At 38.9% G+C, this 25939-nt stretch overlaps 1 protein-coding gene across 2 annotated transcripts in view; it reads left to right on the top strand.

The window, feature by feature from the left end:
- The window catches only part of PRKCZ (protein kinase C zeta), a 41474-nt gene that overhangs the window by 12101 nt on the left and 3434 nt on the right, over positions 1-25939 (top strand). For both annotated transcript variants that reach the window (XM_021529866.4, XM_021529867.4), the window contains 13 exons: positions 7608-7693; positions 10453-10584; positions 11667-11748; positions 11953-12005; positions 13999-14187; positions 16588-16685; positions 19571-19657; positions 20301-20436; positions 20900-20987; positions 21665-21784; positions 22270-22349; positions 22901-22990; positions 25793-25908. In XM_021529866.4, the coding sequence (XP_021385541.1) occupies positions 7608-7693; positions 10453-10584; positions 11667-11748; positions 11953-12005; positions 13999-14187; positions 16588-16685; positions 19571-19657; positions 20301-20436; positions 20900-20987; positions 21665-21784; positions 22270-22349; positions 22901-22990; positions 25793-25908 (1357 nt within the window). The remainder of the gene's footprint in view (positions 1-7607; positions 7694-10452; positions 10585-11666; positions 11749-11952; positions 12006-13998; positions 14188-16587; positions 16686-19570; positions 19658-20300; positions 20437-20899; positions 20988-21664; positions 21785-22269; positions 22350-22900; positions 22991-25792; positions 25909-25939) is intronic.

The following is a 25939-nucleotide window of genomic DNA, read 5'->3' on the forward strand; positions in this document are numbered from 1 at the left end:
AAGAATACCTGAAATCGCTTCCTCTGTTTTTACTGCACCACGTTTGTGTCATGTGTGACATATTTGAAAAAGAGACAGCTTGTGAGGCAGCATAAGTTACTGAGAACAGAATTGTAGTTAAAGGTCTGGTTTGCTTACAAGAATTTTATGATTTTTAATTCTAAATAATCTCAGCAGTTTTCTTAGCTATGAAATGTCCAATGAAGAATAAAGGCCTGGACCTTGCTTTTTATAATTCAGGCATAAAATTATAAAGCAGAAGTCTGACTGTGGGATTTGAGATCTGCCCTTAATTAAAGGTACTGGGTGTCTTAGCAGATGTTTGTGTTCCAGTTTATAAACTATAGACAAATCTACAATGGACCAAAGACTACATGGGCTGGTTTTTAAGGTGTCATAGCAAATAATCTGTGTTCTCTTTTCTTTATTCCACTTCTCTTCTCCTAGCTGTTACTCAGAGTGTAGTATATTAAATGCAGAAAGGATGTCACCTGGTTTCAAAAAGCTTCTTTGATGTAATGTCTAGTTCCTCTCTGTGTGTTATGTCTCATATCTTCTTATAAGTTGGTAAATCCACTCTTGATATTCAGGCACTTGGGTAACTAAATGGGCAAGGAGGTGGTGAAGCTTTTTGATTTTGCTGGAATTAGTGAATATTTGTGGGCCTGCTAAGCCTGAGTTAGGCCTGTGTGTTTCAGTAGCTTGGAAGAGCTGTTTATATGTAACCTTTTCATTTATACAGCCAAGATTAATGATATATTATTATACTTGGGTTCTGTGTAATACTTTTGGAAATTAGTTGCTCTATGCAAGTTCTGGTTTTTTATGTTGAACTGAGCCACAGAATTCACAGTGAAGGCCTGCAGGGCAGGTATATGGGCTCTTCAACGTTGGTCTCCTGGATTTTGGAGTTGTGAGAAACCAGACTGTGTGTGAGATTCCAGGTGCTGCTCATTTGGAGTGGAGAGCACCAGGAGCAAATCTTGGGAGGCTCCAATAGCAGTTGTAGCCTCTGAGGGCTTGCAGTAGTACAAGTCTGGGTGGTAAATAAAGCAAAAAGCAGCAAACTTGAGGCTTGCTGACAGGGTGGCTCCCAGGAGAGCCCTGAGCACTGTCAGGGAGAGAAGGGTGAGCAGACTGTGCAGTTCATCCTGAAACCACATGGGGAAGGAGCTGCCATGGGAATGAAAAAAGGAAAAACTGATCTTCTCAATATTGACCAGAAAGTGCCTCATTTGTAACTCGAGTTCCATTGCTATTTCTTCTGCATCTGCTAGGGCTTGTCCTTGAATTGTTAGCTGGGGACATGTTTAAAGGGAAACCAGAAACTATTTGAAGGCAGTACTCCAGGATTTTAGTATGGCCTTTATTTTTACAATAAATTACTACTACTAATGTTATTCTATGCTTCCAATAATTTAGATTCTCATCTAGTGCTTTTCAATAAAGTAGTGCAGGTGCCCTGTGACTAGCACAAGACTCCCTCTTCTTTACTTTGTCAACTCTGATACAAAGTTATGTAATTTTAATAAATTTAATTCCAAGCACATGTTCTGGAAGCTTTTGGTAGTTCTGTGATGATCAGCTTCATGTGCAGTAGCACTTTGCAATTCAAGTAGAATTTTCCAGGTAACTTGGAAATGAGGGGGAAAGGGGTGGATGGGACAGGTCACAGCCAGTGGAATGTTTCAATGCAAGGAGACAAGAGTAGGACTTCAACTTGGAAAAAGACAATTGATCGAATATGCTAAAATTGATTTGAAAATCAAGTTTGGCATAGGATAAGATAAATTAGTTAACAATTTTCTAAAGGACAAGGGAAGTGGGATTCTTCAAATGAAATCTTCTATGTTTTCTCAGGGATTTGTCACTAGCTAGCTTTTTGTTTTTCCTTTGACCTTTTCAATAGACATGTCATAATTTCTTAAGATTAAAAAGAATAGACTAGGTGAAAACAAGAACTGACCAAGTTTTAACTGATGACATTGAGCAATGTCAGTTACCCATAGGTATGAAATGGGTACATGTGCTTAAAAAATGAAAATTTTCTTGAAAATGTATGCTGTCAGGTCTAGGGTAAGACTCCCAGCAAGTCTTAAATCATGCAGGCTGCTGATGAGATACAGCAGAACCAAATTCCTGCAGCAAACTTCATTAGGCTGCTCCTCACTTTTTGGGTTGCTTTCTTCAGTGATTCCAGGGTATATAAAAGACAGATTTTCTGTTATCAGGCTTTTATTTATAATAGAAAGTATTGCTTCCTGGATGTACTAAGATATAGAGGTTTGTTTAAGAACAAAACAGTGGCCTGGAAGTGGATGCAGGCACTACAGATTGCTTAAATGTTCAGAACTTCATTTTGCTGTACTTCAGTCCTAAGGTAGCTAAATTAAAGAATTAAATAATTTAAATAAGTACTGGCTCAGTACTCTTTCAGCTTGATCAAACATTTTAATGCAGCTCATAAATGATGCTAATAGAACATTAAATTCACTTTTCATTGTAGTAAATCTTTTAATGAAAGTGATTTTTATTTTGGGAGAATTAATGATACAATCATCAAAAGAAGCCTTTGGACTTACTATTAACCATGCAATGCAGGTTTGGTTTTGGGATTCATGTGACCACTGACTTTGTAACCAGAGAAGCCAACTGCACATCATGATAGGCTATGAATTGAAAATTGCTTAGAGGGCCCAGTTAGAGAAGGGAAAATATGATCCTTTTTTTCTTTCCTAAACAAAAATGTTAATCACCTTCAGAAGCATGGACTCACCACCAGTTGTCTTCTGGCCCTTTTTAAACATTTTTTCAAAGTAGAGCAGCATTTTATCCTGTGTCTGGGACAGCCTTGCAAACAGCAGAAGTGCCAGCACAAGAGGCTGAGGAGGGAAGGACATCAGCAGCTTGTGGTCACTGATGAGCCCAGAGATGCTCAGAACCAGGACATGGTCACTGCTGGGGCAGCAGCCACTGACTGGACTTAGTGACGATTTCCTGAGGATATTTTGGTACATTGGTATATTTTGTTATTTTCAAGTACACCTGATAAATTGCAGATAAAATCGCAGACTTGTGAGTCAGAGGCTCGCTCCAAATGAGCTGTTGGTGCTGTTGTGTTTCTGGCATTGTCGTTGGAGGTGTGACTTTGTCACCTTGCAGTGCCAGGGACCCATTTTAGCAGCAGGATTTGAAGGTGAACATCCAAGAGCTCAGGCATGAGGGAGCACTGGAGGTGTGTGCAGTGCAGGTGGGACTCAGCTGCCCCTCCTAAGGCAGTGGGGAAGGATGTTCACCCAGCTGTGCTGCAATAAATGCTGCTGCTCTGTGGGACATTTGTTTCCTTGTTGGTTCTCTGCTGATCCTACACTTCCTTGGTCATTGTTGCTGTCTTAACTGTGCTTTTTCTTCACAGACTTTGTAGTTAATTTTAGTGTCTGCTGGAAAAGAAAAGGATGGGGAGATGGTTTCCTAAGTGCTAATCAGCCTTAAATTAAATTTTAAAAAGCTATCTTCTGGCCATTTAATATTTTTCAATAATTGCAAGGGGTCAAAGCACTTAGTACCTCCATATTCTTAAGGATACTCTTTTCATTTTCCAACTTCAATTGTATGTAGCAGCTTATTCAAAATAAAAAGGGCCAGTTGACATCTAATGCATGTCTTAAAATTGCTTTCTGAAGCATGTAAATTGTTTCAATGTAACTATTTGTAGGAAATTAAATAACATATGTCAAGCAATGTACTATCAAACAACTTTGGAATTTAGTGTCCCAAAAAATACGTTCTACCTTTATATGTAATTTCTTTATCAAGTCCAGTCTATCTGAAATGCCAGTATCAATTTCCCTCTTGTAATTCATGAGTTGGTTTCGAAAGAATGCTCACTTGTGTGCTCAGCACAACATTAAAAGAACAAAACAAAAACTGGGCATTCTGGTAGTGTCCAGCTGGCAGGCTGGGTAATTGGCCTGTAAACAAGTTGTATTAATCTCTGAGAAGTGATTTGCAGCAATAGCAAATTACCTCTGTGCTCAGGATAGGAGGAGATTTCATTAGGGCTGGATCACATAAAAGCTGCCTTTGGAATTGCATTTGGAAATCCAAATGAAGAGGGAATAATTTTTGTGGCCATCTTACTGCCCTTCATTGGTGTAAACCAACTGTATTGTCATTTGGAAAGGAATTGTACCTCCTATTTTCCCCTGTTTTTCCAAGTTACATTTTTCAGCTCAAAGTTCTCATCTGCAGACCTCATTATGGTATTGGGGGGTGTCTTCTGTAGAGAACTTCATTTGGAATTAACACTGAACAGTAGACATTGCTTCTCAGTTTGTATCCACAGTTAAATTTTGTGTTCATGTTTTCCCTTAGAACTTTGTTCTAAGCTGTTTTTTAAAAGATGAGGAAAGAAGTCCTAACCCAGTCCTAGAAAATGTCATTGGAAGGCCAATATCAACTCTATTTGCAGGGTTTCCTGTGCATCACTGTTAGTGATGCAGTTGCACAGTTTGACAACAGAGGGAAGAATTGCACAGCAGCAACAGTCAGTTGTTCCCCACACTTTTTAGGTAGAGGCAGCTGGTTAATTTTAAGTACTTTTATTTTCCCTTGTACTCTTTGAAAAAGCCTGTGTTTTTTTTCTTTTAATTTTCCACTCTTGGAAGTAGATAAAGTTCTGCACCTTCATTGCATTTCAAATATATATTTGTGTCCCCCAATTAAAAATGGTTATTCCTGCTAAGAGCTTAAAATATATTTGATTTTTTTCTCTAAACCTTTTCAGATACAAAATGAGGATTAGAAAGATTTTTTTTTTTTCCTTAGGCAATATCTGGTGTTTAATGTTAATAATCAGAAAAGATCACTTTGTTTAATTAGGAGTATATAATCTCCATCAGCCTGCAAGCAACCAACTAAAACTCCTTAATGAGTTAACTGATGTGTGCTGTGAAATAAATTAAAAAATAGCCCTTTTCAATAAGCTCAGTAATTAAATAGTCAGGCTTTTGTGGTGGTATTCCTCCTTCTAAGTATCTGGCATCAATCCTGTAAGAACTTGGTTTAGTTCTTGGCTACCAGGAATTGCAGAATCCATTCCTTGTTTTATTTTGAAGTGTTCTCGGAACATGTACCTGAAAATCTTCTTTGGGTTCATTTAGCCATGTGAAGGGAGGAGATGCAAAGTCAGATGAGAGCTTTGTTCACACAACACTGACAATAAATTGTTTCTTAATTCAAGGTATGCACTTACTGCCATTTTATGAATATAATTATTGTTCAAGGTGGTTTCTTTGATCTGGTAGAGCTCTAGCTGGGGCTTGTAGCTGATAATGCTTCAAAATAACAATGATCTTGAAAACCCAAACTGCTTTTTATAGCCTGGCAATATCCTTGGGGGAGTTTTTGGGAAGGATGTTCTCTTTCATAAGGTTCCTGCCTGCTCGGTTTTCCAGGGGTTGAGGTCTCTGGCAGCACAGCTGTGTGGTGCATCAGCCACTTGTCCCAGTTTTGGATCCTCAGTGAACAAGAGTGTTTTATTCTCTCATAGAAATTTAATCCTCATATGTAGTAATAATAGAATATGTGCTATAAAGGTGTGTCTTGCAGGGATGGCTGTTTTCTTATTTTTTACCTTGGCCCCTTTTGGAGTCAGGGAATAAGAAACAGGCATTGATTTACCTCAGCCCCTGCACTGAACTGTGTCAGTCCTAGGGATAAATTGTAGGGGTTCCCACTTTTTAAAGCTGGTCTATATTAAGCTCAGTTTTTGTTAGACTGTTGCCTCACAAGTACATGTTATAAAACCCTGCCTTTGATTTAATATTTATCATTAATTAGGGAGGTGACTTGCTCTTCTATTTACAGACTTCATCAGTGCAAGCTGCTCATTAACTTATCTTTCACTTAATATTCCTCATGTCAGTGATAAGCTAATGTTCAGATCACAGATGTATTACGTTGCCTCCATATGGTGCTTTGTCTAATGAATTAATTAACTATTTTGGAAAAAAAAAATCCTTGTGGAGATTTTTTCCTTTTGGTGAAAAGTCACCCTAGAAATGATGGAAGGGTTTTCCATTGGTGTTTGTGGTTGAGCATATTAGTTAAAAACTTTGCAGATATTTTGCTAGGTTCTAATTTAAATTTTCTTTGCACTTGAGAAAAGTTTGCTTTAAAGTTGACATTTGGCAGGTTTTGAAGAGTTGTGTGAGTCAAATGACCATATCCAGTCTACATCTCTGTTCCAGTAGCTGTATCTTTGCCACTTTGGGTGTGCAGTTCTTTAGCTGTTTTGAGAAGATGGTTGGTTTTTCTTTTTCCAAATTGCTAACAATTAGTTTAATAGTGCAGTATCTGTTTCAAATGCTTGCACGGTAAACATTTGCTCATGCAAATAGAGTAGGTATGAATGTTTGGGGATTTGGCACTGTAGATATGTGGAATCACAGAAACTTCAATGCTTCCTTTGGAAGGACAGAAATAGAGGATCTAAAATCAGACACAGTATTGCAGCCAGTGTTCACACATTGCGTGTCAGTAGCCTGTGAGTTTTGGCTTGCTCAATATAATGTTAAAATAATTTCTTGACAAAGAAACTTTTTACTACTTTATCACTTGACACAGAAAATATATCTGTGGTTTTTTATTTAAAAAAAGTCTTCATCTTTGAAGTGTGAATGTTTGAAACTTGAAAGTAACATTAAAGATGAAACTCTAAGATGCTTTTGCATTAGTTCCTGAGGATTGTAAATGTACAGTCTGCTTCATTCTGACACAGTATCAATTATAAATCAAGTCTGTCAGTCTTTATACATCCGTGTACCCCACAGTACCCACCTGTACCAGCTGTGAGAAGCTGCTGACCCTGGTGGTGTCACCCTTACAGATGTGAGCAGCTCTAAAAGGGACCCCTGTGGCACAACACTTAATATTAAATATCAAACTCTCTAATTAGCCATTCACACAGAAGCTGCTCATTTGCATGTAAAACAGCCACCACAAAAGTAACTTGGAGTAGATGCTTGGGTTTGGCTTAAACAGATTAAATGATTTCTTGTTATGTTTAGAATATATTAAAAATTGTGGACCTGCACTTGATCTGCCCGAACAAAAGAAAAATTTACTGTCAAGGTAAAAATTAAGACAAAGAATATAATTCTGCAGACTTGTAGCACGGTGAATGTTGCATGTGTGAGGTGTTATCAGCAGCAAACACGTCTCACGCTATCAGCACCGGCCATCCTTCCTGCGTGTCCGTGCAAGGTGCCGGGTGAGAGCAGCAGCGCCATTTCCCCAGGAGCTGCTCCTTTAACAGCTCTGTCCCTCTCACCTGAGCCGAGCAGGCAGGAGCTGTAACGGGATTATGATCATGTGAGGGAAAAGAGACAGGGCTGGAGGGAAGGGAGAGGCAGCGCTGAAAGCACATCCTGCCCCAGCCGTCACTCACGGCCGCCTTAAAAAAATCCAAATCCCCAGGGATTGTGGCTGTGCGTTGATATTTAGGAAAGCAAGATTGTTCCGAGTCACAACTTGCTTACCCTGCTGTGTGTGGTGCTGCTGGGCTGCCATGCTGCTGCTTTACACCTTTCTGGTTTCTTCCCTAGAATCCATCTACCGCCGGGGAGCCCGAAGATGGAGGAAGCTGTACCGAGTGAATGGGCATTTGTTTCAAGCCAAACGTTTTAACAGAGTGAGTACTGTTGCATGAAACGTTGGGGTTTGCTCATGTTCTGTGCTCATTGTTTGCCTCAGTCTGTGCTTTTTCTGTGTTGGAGTGTTGGAAAGAAAGGAAAAGCAGGATGCTTGTTGATGTCATATTTCGGGCTTTGCGGTGTTATTCGAGTCATAACGAGCAGGCAAAACTTGGCAGTGTTTGAATTTCAGTTAATACAGGATTGGTGGAAATGATTTATTTTTAAAGTCTAAAATACTGTGTTTGTGACTGTTTGAGCTGATACATCCTTGGAGCAGCTTCTCCTCTCTCCACTCCTGTGATTTTGGTTGCTTGTTAGCAAAATCTTTTACCTTCAGAACACTTTGCCATCTGTAAAAGTTACAGCTGGTGATGTGAGCTTTAACTGTTTAGTATCTGGGGTCCTACACAATCTAAGAATTTTAAAAATATTTTTTTATTGAGCTAAAATACAACTGCATTTGGAGAACCTGATTTAATCCACATAAGCAAGTGAATGTGGCTTTAAGGCTGAGACACCTCCTTCACTTATCCCATTATGCCTAAGTATTGCAGCATATATATAAATGTACTTGGGGGAATTCCACACAAAACTGAATGCACTCAGAAGAGTTAACTCTTTCATTCAGCAGGGACTTTTCTTCTAAAAATTGAAATAAGAGTTCTTTCTAAAATTTCTCACCCCAAAAATGCCCTGAAAGAAGGAAAAACCCCTTAAATCTCAGCATTTTATCACTAAATATGTTAAAAATATTATATATATGAATTATCACATGAATTTGTATAACATACTACAGGAATAAAATATTTTATAGTATGAAAATATATTTTTTATGCTTATTTGCTATATAATAACATATTTATTTTGAAACACTATGAATACATGCTGCCACATTAATAATCCATAATGCTACAGGTAATGTTTTATTTGCTATGAGGTATACAGTGAATATACACAGAGATTTTGATACCTCATTAGGATGCCCAGACTAGGATGTCACAATCCTAAACAAGACTGTTTTTATACCTGCATACAAATGACATCATACAGAGCCAGACCACAAATCACATCCAGCTGAAGTTAGTAAGCAGGTTAACATACACTGTGAAATGTGACATTAAAATGGATAAATTAATGAGACATTATGGTCATGTCTGTATTACTGAATTCAATATCAAATTTTAGTGTTGATGGAATTTTTAAGGCTGGAGTATTGCCTTAAGAATTCATTCCTGTTTCAAAGTAATCTTTAGCAACATTTTCAGGTCATACAGATAAATGAACACATGCAAAAATTTAAACTTTAATCTTGTTGAACATAACATAAAGGTCAACTCTCTGATATGGCTTAGACTGCATGTGAGAGGTATGAAAGGGTTACCTGAATTTCTGATGGGATTTGGGACCTGCCCCTACTTCCAGGGCCTGACAGGTTTTATTTAGTCTTAATACTACTGCTGCAAAACCTATAAAAGGATACTGAAGGAAGTCTGGTGGGCCAGGAATTTTGGAAGAGGTGGCAATAGATGTCCCAGGCTTCCTCTCATCAGGCAGTTTTTGGGTTGCTTTTCTTTCCTCTGGGCAGTGCAGTTTGGATTTCTCCTGATCGAGGAGGACTGGCTGTACAGATGAGGGGGATGGAATTAAGTCTTGTTTCCTACAGCTACTAAAATACAACAAGAGCAATATAAAATTGCTTATTTGGAGAAATGCTCCATTCTTTGCTCATTAGTTTTTGACTGTTCTAGCAGTAGTAGCAGGGATTTTCAGGAGGAGTTTTGGGCAGGAGTGTGTGTGACTCACACAGCATCTGGTGAGCATCTGGTGACCGCGGTGTAACAGGCAGTGCCTGGGAGGAGCAGGCTGGCACTGGGGCTTCGGAACAGCTTTGGGAGGTCTGTCTGAGCTGGGCTGGGAGCAGCAGGGCTCCTGTGCAGCTGCAGGGTGCTGGGCAATGCCTCAGCCTGCTGCAGGCATGACTGGAGAGCATTGGCAGCCAGGGGCTAACGAGTGAGCTTTATATTGGCAGGGTGAGGAGGGATCGCTGGGCCTGGGTGACTCCTTGGTGTGCAAGGATCTCAGATTGTTGTTTGACCATGGCAACATACACTGGAACCATGATTTCAAAACCTCTCCTGTTAAAGTCAGCAGCAGGATGTCTGGCTTCTGCATTTGCCCTCATTTTGATTTAATTCACATGCTCTTTTCTTACATATGTAAAAATACCATAGGTTTCTGATGCTCAGTGCAACACAGAGGCTTGATATCAGACATGATTAATGGGTTTTAATTATGCAACTGTTCTGCCATTGTTAAAATGTACAGGTGTAGATGTAGAACACTTTTTATACATTGTCTGCTTAACATTTTGTGCCAGTGTTCTCCAACACAGTCAGTTGGGTGCTTCTTATACATAATTGTGTAGTACAGACTTCTGGCAGTTTTGTTTGGGTGACCTCTGTCAAAACCTGAGATTCTAAATAGACTTGTTCTCTAAAAGTGATGTGCTAATGTCACACTGTAATGTGTTCCATATGCTTGAGGTATTTGTTTTCCTAACATTCATTTAAAAAGAACTGCATTAACTGAATTCTGGGTGTGAAGTGTAACCTTCAGCTATTATTGTAATTCTGGACAGTCTAAAATTATTCCTGAACATCTGTTAGGTGACTGGGATGGGCTCTTGCTGCTCGAGAACTGCTCACTTCCATCAGGGGTTGATCCTGGCATTGATGATGTGCATTGTGGCTTGCAGAGAGCGTACTGTGGCCAGTGCAGTGAAAGGATATGGGGGCTCGCAAAGCAAGGCTACAAGTGTATCAACTGCAAGCTGCTGGTCCATAAACGTTGTCACATCCTTGTCCCACTGACCTGCAAAAGGCATATGGTGAGTGTGTGTTCTGGCCAGGGCTGAGGGGTGCCACTCTGGCCTGTGCTGCTGTTGGTAGATGGGTCCTGAGTAATGAAATGGGGGCATGGCTGTGGATTTGTAACACCTGGGAGTATTTGGGTTTCAGTTTTTGTGGAGGGCAAGCCTTTGGACTGCGAGCAGAAAGAAAGCTTGTGATGTGACTTCAGTGTGCTCAAGCTTGAATTTGACTTCTCCATTAGACACTGACAACCTCAGAAGTTATTCCTTTTAGCCTCTGGGAATGTTTTAAGAACTGATGTAATTTCTGCACTGCTCTTTTCAGAAAGGCTTATTGCTTTCCTGTTCCTGCCACCTCAGGTTCTCCAGTACTGTTTCTCTTCCTTTCCATGGCCCTCAGTCCATTGCCAATGCTAGTGTCTGTCCTAGGCTTTAAACATCAAAATATTTACACATCTGTGTATCTGAATTTTAGCCCTTTCCTGTATTCATCCCCAGTATTTCAGTGGTGCTTGTATCATGGTTTTTGTGACTTAAAACTTAAACCAGTATTTTTCTTTGCTGGTATTGTATGTGACTTGCCTTGACATTACCAATTCTTGCCAATTACTTTCTTCATGCTGCTGTATTTCCTGGAATAGTCCTACTTGTCTGGGGAATGAGCCCAGGGTTCAAATGCAATATAAAATATCTGTTATTGTGATCTTCACTAATTTATGCATAATGAGCAACAATTCGTGTTTTTATTAAGCAGGAAAGGAATATGCCAGTGCTCTAAATGGAGTGTGTAACATCATGCTGAAGTGTTTACTTGGTTGTAGTTTCATGTGAAACACTCAGAGGTCTTTAAGTAAACTAAAATTTTGAGCTTTGCTGTAAAATAGAAGACAGCCAAGCATCTATTGTAGCTGCAGAGAATGTCTGATGTAGCACTGAGGTTTTGGTAGGCTGCTTTTACCATGCATTACAAAATATCAATATTTGAACGTGTAGTCTCCAGAATCCAGTTTTAATTGTGGAAGAGGTGAGGATCTCATGGAGTTTCAGGCTGGGGCTGCATGCCCAGTGGGGTTTGTTTGTGTGACCTGTGTGTTTGGCAGGATTCGGTCATGCCTTCCCAGGAACCTCGCTTAGATGACAAAAACGATGAGGCTGATCTCCCTTCAGAAGACACTGATGGAAGTGAGTGCTTTGTTACTTTAGAACCCCTCATTTTGCCCTCATTTTTTCCTCTTCCTGTTTACAAAAGTGGAAAAATATGGTCAACTGTCTAGTGATATTGAAAGCAAACTGGCCATAAGCTACTTAATATCTTTCTGTTTATTGATTTTGAAAACTGTTTCAGTGAAGGCCTTTATAACCACACTATTTTGATTTCTTTTCCAGTTCCCTACATTCCTTCAAACCGGAAACATGACACCATTAAAGATGACTCTGAGGTATGTTCTTAAAATATTTTTACAATTTGTATTTATGTACTCCAAATCACAGAACGAACTAGGTTGGAAAAGACCTTTGAGATCATCAAGTCCAGCCTAATCATTCAACTTTTTATAAAATAGTTGAATATTTGTTCTGCGCTTTCTGCTGCCCTTTTCAAAAGTCTGGGGTTTTTTTCTGAATGTTGATTTTTTTTTTTAAAGCATTTTTACAGTATTTTTGCAGATTTCTTTTCTGTTAAGCTGTTGTCTTGCCACTCATGATCCAAGATACCTTTTGTTTTCTCACTTCCATTTGTTGAAATAACAGTGATTTAACAGAGGGTTTGACTTTTATGGTCCTTACAACAAATGCTGGCTTTGCCATTGCCTTGTCTGCTGTCCCTAATGGATGCTCACCCTTTGTCATCCTCAGGCTATTGCTGTGGAACTTGGTTCAGTCTGGTAATCCATTAACTACCCAGCTCTCTGAGAGGGTTCATATAAATAATACTGAATACAGCTCTTGTGGAAACACAAGTGGAATAACATATGCTTAAACTCTTTTTTCAGGTCTTTTGTAGAAGATCTGACTCAATCTCTGCACATCAACAATGTTATTCCTTTAGAGCAGTCTGAAAACTCTGAATGTGCTTCAATTCTAAAGGGCTTAAAGACATTTATTTTAAGAATGCTTCTAGCATGTTTAAAATAAATAAGATGCACTCTGCAGAGCACTGGTAGTTGTTCTGATGTTCCCCTCTGAGCAAAGCTGCACCTTTCTCCTTTGCCTCCACTACAATGCTTGTCACTACCATTCCTTTCACACTTGAGTAGCTCCTGCTCCTGGGTGACTGCCTTATTTTCAGTCATGTAGCTACAGATTTTTATTCAAATTCAGAAATGGAAGGGTAAAAATTAAAAACACATCAAATTTTAACCACTGGCTTTGGCTGTGGTCAGTGCTCATGTTTGTGTTGAAATTGGGTAGGTGCTGTTTGCTCAACTGTCCTGAATTACACTGCTCTGATTGTCCCACCTTGCCTTTGAGCTGTACTGAAATGATTTAAGGTATCCTACAGAAAGGAGTTGCTGTTCTGGGAGCTTTGTCTAGAATCTTTAAGCTTAGAGCAATCTCTTCTAATAGCAGTCAATCCTAGATCAAGATTCTTTATATAAACACTTTCCACAGTTCTGTAGAATGCTGATCTGTCTGCAAGTACAGTAGTGTGAGGTCAGATAAAAATAGGCCGCAGAAGTGTGTCAAAGCCTTGGGTGTATTGGTAAAACCTGAAAGTCCAAGTACCTGCTGCATTCAGCTTGTTCAGCTGCTCCATCTTCAGTCATATGTTTTCACATCTAATTCCAGCAAACAGCCAAGATGGTAAAATTTCTCTTTTTTAAATAATTAATTTCAAAATAACCTTCTTCATAGTGGAATATTTCCTGCAAATTCTCAGACTTGAGAAACCGAGATCCATTTCTTTGTATACCCAGGAACCTGTTAGAAATCTTAATTTTCATTAAAATTATAGTGAGCTGAACACAGACAGTTGTTGCCTAAACTGAAACCAAGACAAGTACATGCATTAGCAAATTAGTGATTCCTTATTCATCTTATTTTTAGATAGCCTTTATTAATTTGTGCTGTATCAGTCAGAGTATGAACAATGCTCCTCACTTTGTACAAAGGATACAATGTCCATGGCTTGAGGTTCAGGAATTTGGATAAACCTCATTTCTCAAGGCACTGCCTTCTGCTTTCTAGCAGAGAATATGAAAATGATTAGTTGGATGAACTACTGCCTTGAAAAAATCAGTAACTTTTAGTTAGAGCAAACCCAATGGAAACCAAACATTTCTAAACAAATGTGTTCCAATCAGCATCCAGCCCTGGGTGCCAGTGCCAAGCAAAGTCAGCAAATTCTGTCCAGTGCTAAAAGATCTCTCTGCTTTAATAGTTACTTACTATGGAAATGTCTTCAGTTTCTAGCATCTGTTTCTTTTTATACAGGATCTCAAACCAGTCATTGATGGAATGGATGGAATTAAGATTTCTCAGGGGCTTGGACTCCAGGACTTTGATTTAATCCGAGTTATCGGCCGTGGAAGTTATGCCAAAGTTCTTCTAGTTCGGTTAAAAAAGAATGATCAGATTTATGCCATGAAAGTAGTGAAAAAAGAACTGGTCCATGATGATGAGGTAAAAGTCTGTGTTAATTGCATTCTTTTACTATAAAAACTTACTATGCTTTAACAAAAAACATTCAACTAAGCAAGAAGCTCATGATTCAGACAATTTCTCTGGCAGAAAAGTTTTTCTGACTTTTGAGCTCATTTGTCATCAGCTCTGCATGAAGCACCAAGATGAAATCTGACAGAAATGTCCCTTATTTTAATAACAACTAACAATTACTAATAGTCTTGCTAGAAATCATGTATTAAACATTCCAACCTGAATGTGCTAATCTGTAAGTGATAAGGTAAATGGGGTGGAATTTGTGCACTTAATTTTGAAAGAAAGCAAATGTGTTGTTCCAGGCAAAAGCATTGTCTGTGTGTCAGAAAAGGAGCTGAAACTTTGTTCTTAACTCATGCTGGCAGAACCTATGTGCAAAGTGACTCAGTATTCTGAAATATTTCTTCCATGAGTTCAAAAATTATGCTATTGCCATTTGAGATCCCTGTGTTTTTGTCTGCCACAGAAATCTGCTGCATTTCTCCATTATTTTCAAAATCCTTTAGATTTTTTTTTTAATATAAGATCTCAAATGCATGAATTTGGGAGGAAAATTGAAAATTAAAAAGGGAAAGGTTTTGGTTTTTTCATCCTTTTCCTATAATACCCTTTTTTGGAAGTAGAATGTTTGTGCAAAAACATCGAAACACTATTTTAAGTGCTCTTTGTGTTGGTAGTTTCAATCAGTTGCTCTGTCATCTCTGTCATTATCCCAGAGGCTGGGCTTAGTTCTCCTAAAATCCTTTGGCTCTCTCCTTTATTTGATGTTTCCTTTTTATGAACCAAGATGAGGCTGTTGTGTGGTTTATTTACCATTTTCCTTTTTAACATGTGTTTTTCCAAGAAGGTGGGAGCCAAAGCCAAGTCCTGTTTAATGAGTTGTGCAGCTGTTTGAGAAGCAGAGGTAGATGAGAAGACTTTCTGGAATTGTAGCTCTCATAATTACATAGAAGATAGAGCTAATTGGTTTTTCTTTTCTCTAAGATAGGGTGTATAATGAAATTCTGGGAATTGATAGGAAATTCACTGAATTCTGTGAGTGCATGAGATATTGCAAGTAATGGTAATTTCACCTTAGAAGTGCTCCACAAAAAAAGAAAATCAATTACATAGCAAGTAGCAGCATGTTTAAATTAGCTGTGCTTTCCCAGGGTATGGCTGCTGGAGAGAAGTGAAATGGAGGGAAATCAAATACCTGGGCTTCTGTTCATTTTTGTTAAGCTTAGTTTAGTTAAGTGGAGCACTGGTATAATCCTAATGCCAAGTGCACTAATGAAGAGTTAATTTAAAGACTATTAAAGAGAAACTCATTTAGTTAAACCAAGAAGAAGTGGGCATAGCTAGTGCTTTATTCAAAATCGGATTTTTGGCTCTGGATTTTGGTCTGGACTCAGGTTTACCCCTCCAAGGTGATGTGTCTTCACAAGGGTACACACACAAAACCATTTATTTAATTGAATGGTGACAGTTCTTGTTTCCTCTGAGACTTCAGTGTCAGCATCCATCCCTGACAGGAAGGTCTCATTTCAGTCTCTCTATTTATTGTCTCCAGATTGGTTGGGAAGCTGGGAGTATCAGTGGTAAATGGAGAATTTTTAGAACAATTATAATTCTGGTATATTGGCAGGGTCCTGCATGTTTGCAGGGTGGCACATGATCAGTGCATTGCATGAAGGGTGAATATCTGCTGCTAAACCCAGCTGTCTGTGATGTTAAAATTGTGTGTGGTTATATGAAATAAAGCTTAAATGCTTTGTTAGCACAGCTCTGAGTTTTGCAGCACTGTGCCAGTATCATGTAAACTGTGGTAGGTTTTTGTGATGTGGTTTTGCACTGGGTATTCAGGACTTCTCCCTGTTGAAGGATTAAAGGTATCTGTGATGCTTTTAATTATTTTGGCTGGACCAACTGAGCAGCTTTTTGTAGTTTTAATGAGTTAAATTTCAATTTCAGATGAGGAGATGAAGTTCAGTTCACTTGAACCTTTTAAAAGCTGGAGATTCACATTGCTTGTGTTACTGGCATGAGCTGCTTCAGCAGCTTTGGGATCATTTATCTAAGAACTGAATTTATTTCCATGCAGTAGTGTGAGCAGTTTATCAAATATTACAGATGCATTTTATTAACAATACTTTACATTTTGTGCATGCCTTCCTTAAATGGTTAAATGACTTCTGAATATATAACTGTATGACAATGTGTTATCATTTTCTCCAGATTTTAAGGGGTCCTTGCCTTTCTGAAGAACAAAGCAACAATGCCAGTGTGTGTAAGGCAGGACTGTGATGTTCACAGGTGTTTTTCTGGGAATACCCACAGTGGTTATCCAGCAGGAGTTCTGATTGTTCAATTACTCTGTTTCAGGATATTGATTGGGTACAGACAGAGAAACATGTGTTTGAACAGGCATCCAGTAACCCATTCCTAGTTGGTTTACATTCATGCTTTCAAACAACAAGTCGGTAAGAAAGATATGAAATTATTATTTTTTTTTTTCCTAAGAATCTTGATCATTGTGTTAAACTGCTTCCCCTAAAGCAAATGTAACCACTGCCATGACACAGCCAGGAATTTTTGGAAGGAAGCATCAGCATTGTCAGGGATTCAGTGGTGCAGTTCTAGGGGGTAGCTCAGGCAGGGGTGTGGAGAGGAGTGTGATGTTCTGGGGCAGAGCTGAAGGGACAGGAGGAGCAGTCCTGCCTTCCTGAGCACAGCCCTGTGGAACGGGGAACACGGAGCTTCCCAACTTTTACAGCAGCTCCTGCTGAGCAGGCCAGATCAGTTCTCAGCAGTTCACTGTTCCTAAAGAGCCTGAGAGCTGGGCTGCCCAGTAATAACCTTTTAATAATAATATAAACCCCTACCTGCATCGTGGTATTGTTACCTAGGAGGCTTAAAAGCCTTTAGCACATATCAAAGCAGTGTGTGATTTTGAGAAAGTGCTTATTTAACTCTTAACTTAGAAATACTAATTCTTTCCCCTGTGTGCACAATCCAAACTGGATTATTTGCTGCTTATTTTGCAATTGGAATATGAAGAAAACAAGAACTTTCATGTCCCTGCCTGAGTACGTTACTGGGGAATTGGGATGTGGTTTGGGATATTTTTTGTTTTCACAGGCACCTGGTTGCTGTTACACTTTTATAATACCTCATGCCATATATGTCATAATCAGAAAATTGTCATTCTATCCAATTTACTTGCAGTGTAGAGTGCAAAGTCTTAAGGATAAATGACTGGGAAATCCATGAAAACTTTTTGTTGCAATGTGTATTGTCAAGTTTTAAAATACAAAGGCATGCACTGTACCTTTTCTTCAGTCCCCAAAATTTCACCTCCCTAATGGTTAGAGCCAGAGGAAATCTTCCTAGCAGGGAGAACAGAGATGAAGGAGGTAAAGGAGCTGTGTCAGTGTTCTGAAGGTACATGGACCAAGGAGTGTTTGGAAGCAGGGAGAAAGAAATCAAGAATGATCTCCAGAGGTTACTGAGTGAGGATTTGACCAAAACAAACTTGTCAGAAAAATTAAATAAACCTTTAGACAACTAAGAAACTGTTGGGAAAGGCTCTTAAGTTAAACCAACATTCCCAACCACCTTCTCACCAAGTACGAAGTAGAATTGTACACCGGATACAAAAATTCAAGTGGTCAGGCAGGGTGAAGTATTGAGAAGGATGGTTCTTGTAACTACTGAAACCCAGAAAAAGGCTGTGTCAGCAGCAGGATCCTGTGCATTCCTCTTTGGCAGCTCCACTGACAGAGCTGAGGAGCAGAAATAGGAAAAAAAACCCATGCTGAGCATAATCAAAGCTTTCTGTATTCCTGGTGTATCTTTATGAGTCCTGCTTTTCCAGCCCAGCTGCTTCATGCAGTGAAACTCTAGTTTTTTGTTGGTAACTTCAGCCATTTGCCATGGATATAACCATAATGTCATGAATTCACAATTTGATGGTAGCTGTAATGTTACAAAATCATAATTATGACCTCATTTACATCGAGCAGGAAAAGCACAAAACTGATTCCAAGTGAATTAATTCATCAACATCAGATTGTGTTAAGTGGCCCAAAGAAAATGAGTTGTAATAGAACGGGTTGTGACAAGGGTACTAATGGGGGGGAAGTAGCAAAAAATGTTCTTCCTCTTGAATATAGTTTTAAATAAGTTTTTAACACAAATGTGTACCTAAATGTGAGGCTAATTGATGCTGTATGTAGCTGTTCATTGTTTCAGATACTGATGATGCTTGTTTCATTATTGTAATAAAATATATGCCCTGGACTTGCCCAGAATTGCCAAGGATGGCAACAAGCTGAAACCTCCATCCTGTGAAACTGGTGGTGTTTCAGTAAATCCTTATAAACCCAGCGAGGCCTGCCAATTGTGAGACATGACTTGACAAGGAACTTGAAATTGCAAGTTCTGAATGGTGATCAAACATTGGGGGTTCTAAATAGGATAGGAAAGCTGGAAGCAAAAAACCTCAGGAGTGCTGTAATAAAATACTCATGGCATTGTTATGTATTTTGTTTGCTGCTTATTTAATTTCAGTTTAGCATTTTTGTTCTTGTGGGGAGGCCACTCGGAGTCCTGCCAGCTGGATCTTGTCCAAGAGATTTTCCTGGTTTAAGTTTTAACACTTTTTAAGTGTTTCAAATTAAGAATCATTTTCCAAAGAACAATAAAATCACCAGCTAGAATGATGTGAGAGACTGGAGCATGTGTTCTTCAAATGGAATGTTTTGCAGTGTGTGGATGTGTGGAAAGGAGCTTTCAGCTCATGGAACATGAGGTGTACAAGGAAATGCTCCTCCCTGGGACAGCCCAGCCTTCCCCAGCACCTCTGTTCCTGTCCTGAGCTCTCTCTGACCTTGGCAGCATTGCCTGGATCATATTTTCCCAAGGATGAAAGCTCTCCTGCAGGCTGTAACAGAAATCCTTCTATCTGCCCAATTCCACCTGGATCTCTGTCCCCTGCTGACTTTTCTCTAGAGTGGAACAGCCTGGTTCAAACATTCTCCAGAGGAAAAAATGAGCCCAGAGCTTCCATCTGGTGCCTGTGTTGTGTACAGTGTCATACTTATTTAATTCATATAATTATATGTGAATATAATTATTAATTATAATAATACGGATAAAGGTGGCAGCATTTAAATAAAGGGAAAGTTCCTACATAACATACATCAAATAAATGCTCTCTTTTGTCCCTCTCAGGTAGCTTTGTAACTGTAAGAAATCTAGAGGTTTGAATCAAGAGTGAAACTGAAAAAGGCTCAGATGGGAAGAACAGCAACAGCTTTTCTGGAGAATTTTCTTGGAGTGAATTAATTGTGTTCTATCATTTCAGATTGTTCCTTGTCATAGAGTATGTGAATGGGGGAGACCTCATGTTCCATATGCAACGGCAGAGGAAACTTCCTGAGGAACATGCAAGGTATTTCCTGACACAGGGCACCTGTTTGCATCTCTTCTGCTGATTTATGGACTTGGATTCTTAAGTTTAGAATGCTCTGCCTGAGAAGAAATGTAAATTTTATTTTTTGAAGGATATGAATATTTTTAGAGAGCAAGCAGTTCATCAGCAGTAGCAGTTATTCCAATTTACTCCTTTTTATTGCTTCATATTTAGGTGATGCCTCTTTGATCTGTTCATGGTACATGTAATATTCTACCTAATTTGCTCTGATGTTGAAATAATACAGTGTTAGTGGGAGAAGATTGAAAATCCAGTTTGCATGGCCCTGCACTACACAAAATTTCACTGTCACTCTGAATAAGAGGACAATAAAGATCTTCCATCTTGCTGTGTGGAATTTTCAGAAAAAAAAAATCCATGGAATAAAGAATAAATATTTTCCTAATCAGTAGAATGAAAAAAAAAAAAACTATCTCATTTTTATTTAGGGAGTGGTCTTACAAGAGGTCAGTGTCCTTATCAGTAAAGGTAGCTTGGGTTTTTTATGCTATTGATACATAAAGGTTGGCTGTAAAATGATGTTTTAAGAACAGATATTGAAATTGCTTCAACTTTTGTACCACCTTAATGCTAATATGAACTTTCTCCTTCTTAATTTCAGGTTTTATGCTGCTGAAATTTGTATTGCTCTAAACTTCCTACATGAAAGAGGCATCATCTACAGAGATTTAAAACTGGACAATGTTCTCTTAGATGCAGAGGGTCATATCAAATTAACGGATTATGGCATGTGCAAGGTAGGATTTTCCTGACCTTTCTTCTGTCACTCTTAGAGAACATTGAGAAAATTCATCTTTATATTAACACTGGTGTTACTGAGCCCAGAATTTGGTTGTGGAATTGGAAGTTTATTCTGAAAAAACTCAACTGTTGACTAGAGCCACATTTGGAACTGAATTGTAATAGAATTTATTTTCCCTGACATCTATTTGAAAAGGACTTCCAAACTGTTTAACTGATTTTTAAATGTATCTGTAATTAGTAAGCAAAATATTGTTACATACATGATATAACTCATTTCTAATGAACTTTACTGAAGAGAAGCTGTGGAGTCCTAGGCCATGCTGAGCACTATGAGTATTTTTTTGAGACAGGAAGCTCTTTACACTCCCTGAGTAACTTGGGGTTTTAAGTCTAATTAAAGGAAATACCCAGAAAAGGAGGTCAGGTTTTAATTTATGAAATGATTTCTGCATGCAGGAAGGTTTGGGCCCAGGTGACACTACAAGCACTTTCTGTGGGACACCAAATTACATTGCACCAGAGATCCTCAGAGGAGAAGAATATGGTAAGTCATGACTAAACAATTATTCTTACAATAAATATAGCTATAGCTTGGTTCAAATACAATTTTTTGACTTACACATTTCTATGTTCATATATAATAAAACTTGAGTACTTGTTTAGAGTTTAATTTTTTCCTGAAATAAAGGGTTTTTTTCTCTTCTAATCACTTATTTCAGCTTCTTTTAAATCATACTTGGCCTGAAAAATATTTATTAAATGATACTGTAGGAAAACATTTAAATTGCAGCTTTGCTGCCTGCAGACACCTCTGAGTTCCCCTACATTTGTCACCCCAGTTGAGAAAACTCAGACTCGCCCAGTGCTGGTGTAAATCATGTCAGGGATTTCAGTATGTCCTGAGGTGACTTTATGATGCTTGTATCCCCATTTGCCCGTTTAGCCCAGAAATTTAATGGGAATTTTATGATGCCCATTTGTCTGTTTAGCCCACAAATCAGTTTTCTACTTTTCTCCAGGGAAATATTTTCCTGACCTGTTGAGGAAGGGGTCGCTTGAATCTGCTTTATAGAGGAACCCCTTCAGAAGTTCTCTCCCAATTTTGCCCTAAACCAGGACACCAAAAATGCCCTAAAACCAGGCTATCAATCTTGATTTGTGTGAGAGAGAAGGCCAAATCCCCAGAGTGCTTCCTGAGAAAGCTCTGTGTGCCCCTTGCAGGGTTCAGTGTGGACTGGTGGGCGCTGGGGGTGCTGATGTTCGAGATGATGGCGGGGAGGTCCCCGTTCGACATCATCACTGACAATCCAGACATGAACACTGAAGATTACCTCTTCCAAGGTACAGCCCTTGGGCTTTGGGTGGTTTTGGGGGAATACCAAACAAACGGGCAGCTTGCATAGCAGAGCTGGCGTTTCCTTTCCCAGTGTTACCCCACAATGCTGCCAACTCCATAACAGGCAAAACTTCCCTAAAGCAGTTCCTGCAGTTCTGTAACAGAATCTGTCATGTTCTTCTTCAAGGGCCTGATATAAAATCAATTTTTGTTTAAAATCACACTTTTCCATATACTGAGGACTGAAAGATTTCTTTTCTGTTTACAACAAATAATGAAAGGTGATGAAGATAACATGTCCCTGAGGAAATCTTGCCATGTCAATTGAACAATGCCTTGAGTTCCTGTAGCTCCTTTTATTTGCATTATTTAAAAATTACTTTATCTTCCATTTTCTAACTGGTACCATACTGAAATAAGTGTTTGTATTGAATTCATGGTCAATGTCACAAACCAAAACCCAATATTGCTGTTTTTAAACCTGTCACAGTAATTCTGGAGAAGCCAATCCGGATTCCAAGGTTTCTTTCTGTCAAGGCTTCCCATGTGTTAAAAGGATTTTTAAACAAGGTAAGTAACATTCTTTTATTTTTAGCATCTGAAAGCTGGAAGTCAGAGCTTCCTGTTGAAAGTGATGCAGTTAAGAAGTTAATCTGCTTGCTATTCAGAAAATCTATAAAACCATAGTATCCTCTATGTTAAAAATCCTACTTAGACTCAAAATTACTGAGGGAATACCACAGCATAGGCATTTGATGTTCAGCTAGGTGAAGGCTTTTAAAAAATAACTGTAGCTTTGTTTATAAACTCTTTTCTGTAATACTTACAACTCATTTAATTAAGCTGATTGAAATCTGAAGAACCGTTACCATGAATGGAAAGAAGAAGGATATGAATTATTTTAAGAAGTTGTAGAAGATAATTTAAAATTAAGTTTCAGACAGATTTTACTTACCAAAAAAAAAAAACCCAAATTAAGCATCCCTTGCTAGCCATTGGGTGTTTATCCCAGCAGAGTTTGCACAGTCATGGAAATGCTGGAGTCATCTCTGTGGGCTTTTGGCAAACGTGGGCTGTAAGTGGCTTGGAGTGTGTAATTCCAGTGTCTGTGTTTTCCACAGGATCCCAAAGAAAGGCTTGGCTGTCAGCCCCAGACAGGATTTGCTGATATCAAGTCTCACACGTTTTTCCGCAGCATAGACTGGGATCTGGTAAAAATCACTCCTTGTGTTTCTGGGTGTTCAAAAGGAGCAGTTCATGAATTTATTAGTTGTGTGCATATGAACAACCCTGCTGCAAACAGGGAAAATGAATTCTGGAAATGTTAAAGCAGTGGTCCTAGTTCATCAAAACCTAGCTGAATTTACCAATCTGTGACTCCTAAAATCAGTAGGATGATTCAGGTGGGTGTCAGGGTTTAGTGATCTGAGGAGGAGTGAGCAGGATCAGTCCCTTTTGTCAGGGATGTGGCAGGAGAGCAGTGGGGTTATTTATAAAGGGAATCTGATTACAGTTTGGATATTTTCTTTAGTACTGCTGAGGTTGAGGGAGAGTTTTGGTTCATGATGAAGAACTTGGTTTTCAGTGAGTTTTCAAGCAAATATTGTATCAAAATTGGGTTTTTAAATCTTCTGCTACTTGGTAATTGTGTTACCTTATGTCTTCAGTGCAGAATCATCCCAGAAATGCCATTATAAGAGTTATTGACACTGTTTTTAAATCTCCTGCTACTTGGTAATTGTGTTACCTTCTGTTTCCAGTGCAGAAACCATCCCAGAAATGCCATAATAACATTTATTGACATTTCAGCAGTAAAGCTGTAAAGTCTGAAGCGTTTCCCTGTCAGCATTACATTTTTAATAGGTAGTTAACAATTGAAAAGTGTGTCTGTAGTATTTCCATAGTCTGGGAAGGCTGCAGGGAGTGTAGGAAGAGGCAGCACTAACATGAAAGAGTTCAGATGAGAGAAAGCTGCACAGTTTCATTTTCCCTTTGAAGCTGCTGCTCTGAATTTCATTGTAACATTCTTCAGAGAACACAGTGCAGAAGGAATTGGTGCTTTAAAAGACCTGCTGTTTACAAAATTATCCTAGTAATGAGGGCTGTCTTTAATTTTATCAGATACCCCTTGCTTGGAGTTCTCCCTTCAACCTTAATGGGGTTTCTTTTGGTTTGTTTTTGGTTTGGGGGTTTGTTGTTTTGCTGTCTTGTGGTGCCCCAATGCAGCTCACCTGGAGGTGTGGAGCAGAACATCATATCCTGCAGTTTTTGCTTTGCAGTTTTTTGAGAGAGGGAGAAAGACAAGTGTTGGATTTGTATTTTGTTTATCTGTAGAAAAAACTCTTCATCAAAATTGGTCACAATTTATGCTGATTGAATTTTTACATTTTCTAACATATTTTTATGGCTGAAAGCTTTAATATTAAATCCCTATTTTTTTTAAAGGGAAGATTTAGGTGATGTGTTTTGTGACACAGTTAGGACAGTACTGCTCAGGAGGATCAACATCAGAAAAATGTGAAGTTAAATTTCTAATAAGTTTTGGCAAATCTACTCAGGAAAAAATGAGAAAATACTTGGAAAGCTTTTTTAGTTATTAGAATCTCCTCCTCACTGCCTGCATTTCAAGGAAAACATTTGGACTTAAAAGCTTTTGTAAATCTTTTCAAGTTGTAACCTAAGGAAACGAGTCTAACAGCAACTTAAAACTTGTTCTGTGTGAAGCTTGAGCTAAATGGAAAAATAAATATAGGGAAAGTGAGCATACAGCCCAGGAACATTTTCCTGGTGTTAGTCATCCAGAGTGTGGCACAGCCAGAACACTTGAGATTGCTCACTCTGCTCTAGGATGGCTCAGCAGCATCCAGGGCAGTTCTTTTTTGGATTGTTTTGGGATATTCAGTTTATTCTTACCTCAGTGCCTGTTTTATGGTGTTTAACCATTGTATGCTGGAGTAAGAACTACAAAGCCAAAGCTACTGTTTGCAGTGAGGGATTTTCTAGAGCTGCACCACGTTTTTTTCACTCATTTTCTCAAGTTAAAGGCTGCAAGTTCTCTCTCTGGCTGATTTAAGAGGGCTTTTATGATGTACTGAGTTTAACAAAGGAAGAAGTCTGGTGTTTAACCCCCTGTGGAATAATGCCTGGCTATTGGATGTGAGTGTGTGGCAGCAACTCACAGGGATAGTCCTGCCACTTTGTTTCAGTTTTTAAATATTCATTTTGCTGATTCCTTCATGTTGCCATTCTTGTTTGGGAGGAGCTGATTATTTCTTCCCCACAACTTTGATTTCATGGTGCTTTCCCAGACCTGATCATTGATGGGATGTTGATATGTTAATGCACCACCCTGTGATAGTTTCACAATTTCCTCCTATCTCCATCTGTACTTCCTGTGCTCTTCCCTGAAACCTGAAATCCAAGATTTTTCTGTGATTTATTCCCTGCTTTGTTTACTCTGTACCAAGCATCATGAGAGATCCTGGCCTTAAAATCAGCTTTTTATCTGATGTTGGTAATACAAGTGATCATTTTGGTTAGTGGTAACAACTACTCGCTCTCCTCACAGTTACCTGTCCTAAGTTAGATTTTGGAGATCTGTAGCCTAGACAGTTTATTAACTGAATATAAATGTTAGAATTAGAATGTTGGTGTCTGTGCTACTATGAATTGGACTGTGTGACAGATTGCACAAGATGAGGAAGAAAAAAAGGTCAATTTCTCAGGAACAAAAGTAAATATTTTGTGTTAACTGCTGTATTGCAGCAATGTGGGAATTTATCAATCCTGAGTCTAATCTACCAATTTAGAAAAAACCTAAAAAGCTGAATTATTTGTGGATTTTTATTTTAACATGCAGAGCAATAACTGTATTGCTTGGCTTGTAGGGTGTAGTACTTGGTATTTTGATGTTCCTTCCCAATAGCATTTACAGCAGTTGGATTTGTGTTTCCTGAGGGATGCTGTAAGTCCTGCACACTGTAATTTTCTCCTTTCCCCCACGTTTTGGGCAGCTGGAGAAGAAGCAGACGACGCCCCCGTTCCAGCCGCAGATCACGGACGATTACGGCTTGGATAACTTCGACACGCAGTTCACCAGCGAGCCCGTGCAGCTCACCCCAGATGATGAGTATGTGCTGCTCTGCCCCAGTCCAGCTGCA

The sequence above is a fragment of the Lonchura striata genome, chromosome 21, assembly GCF_050655825.1.
Source record: "Lonchura striata isolate lonStrDom1 chromosome 21, ASM5065582v1, whole genome shotgun sequence".
Classification (NCBI taxonomy): Eukaryota; Metazoa; Chordata; class Aves; order Passeriformes; family Estrildidae; genus Lonchura; species Lonchura striata.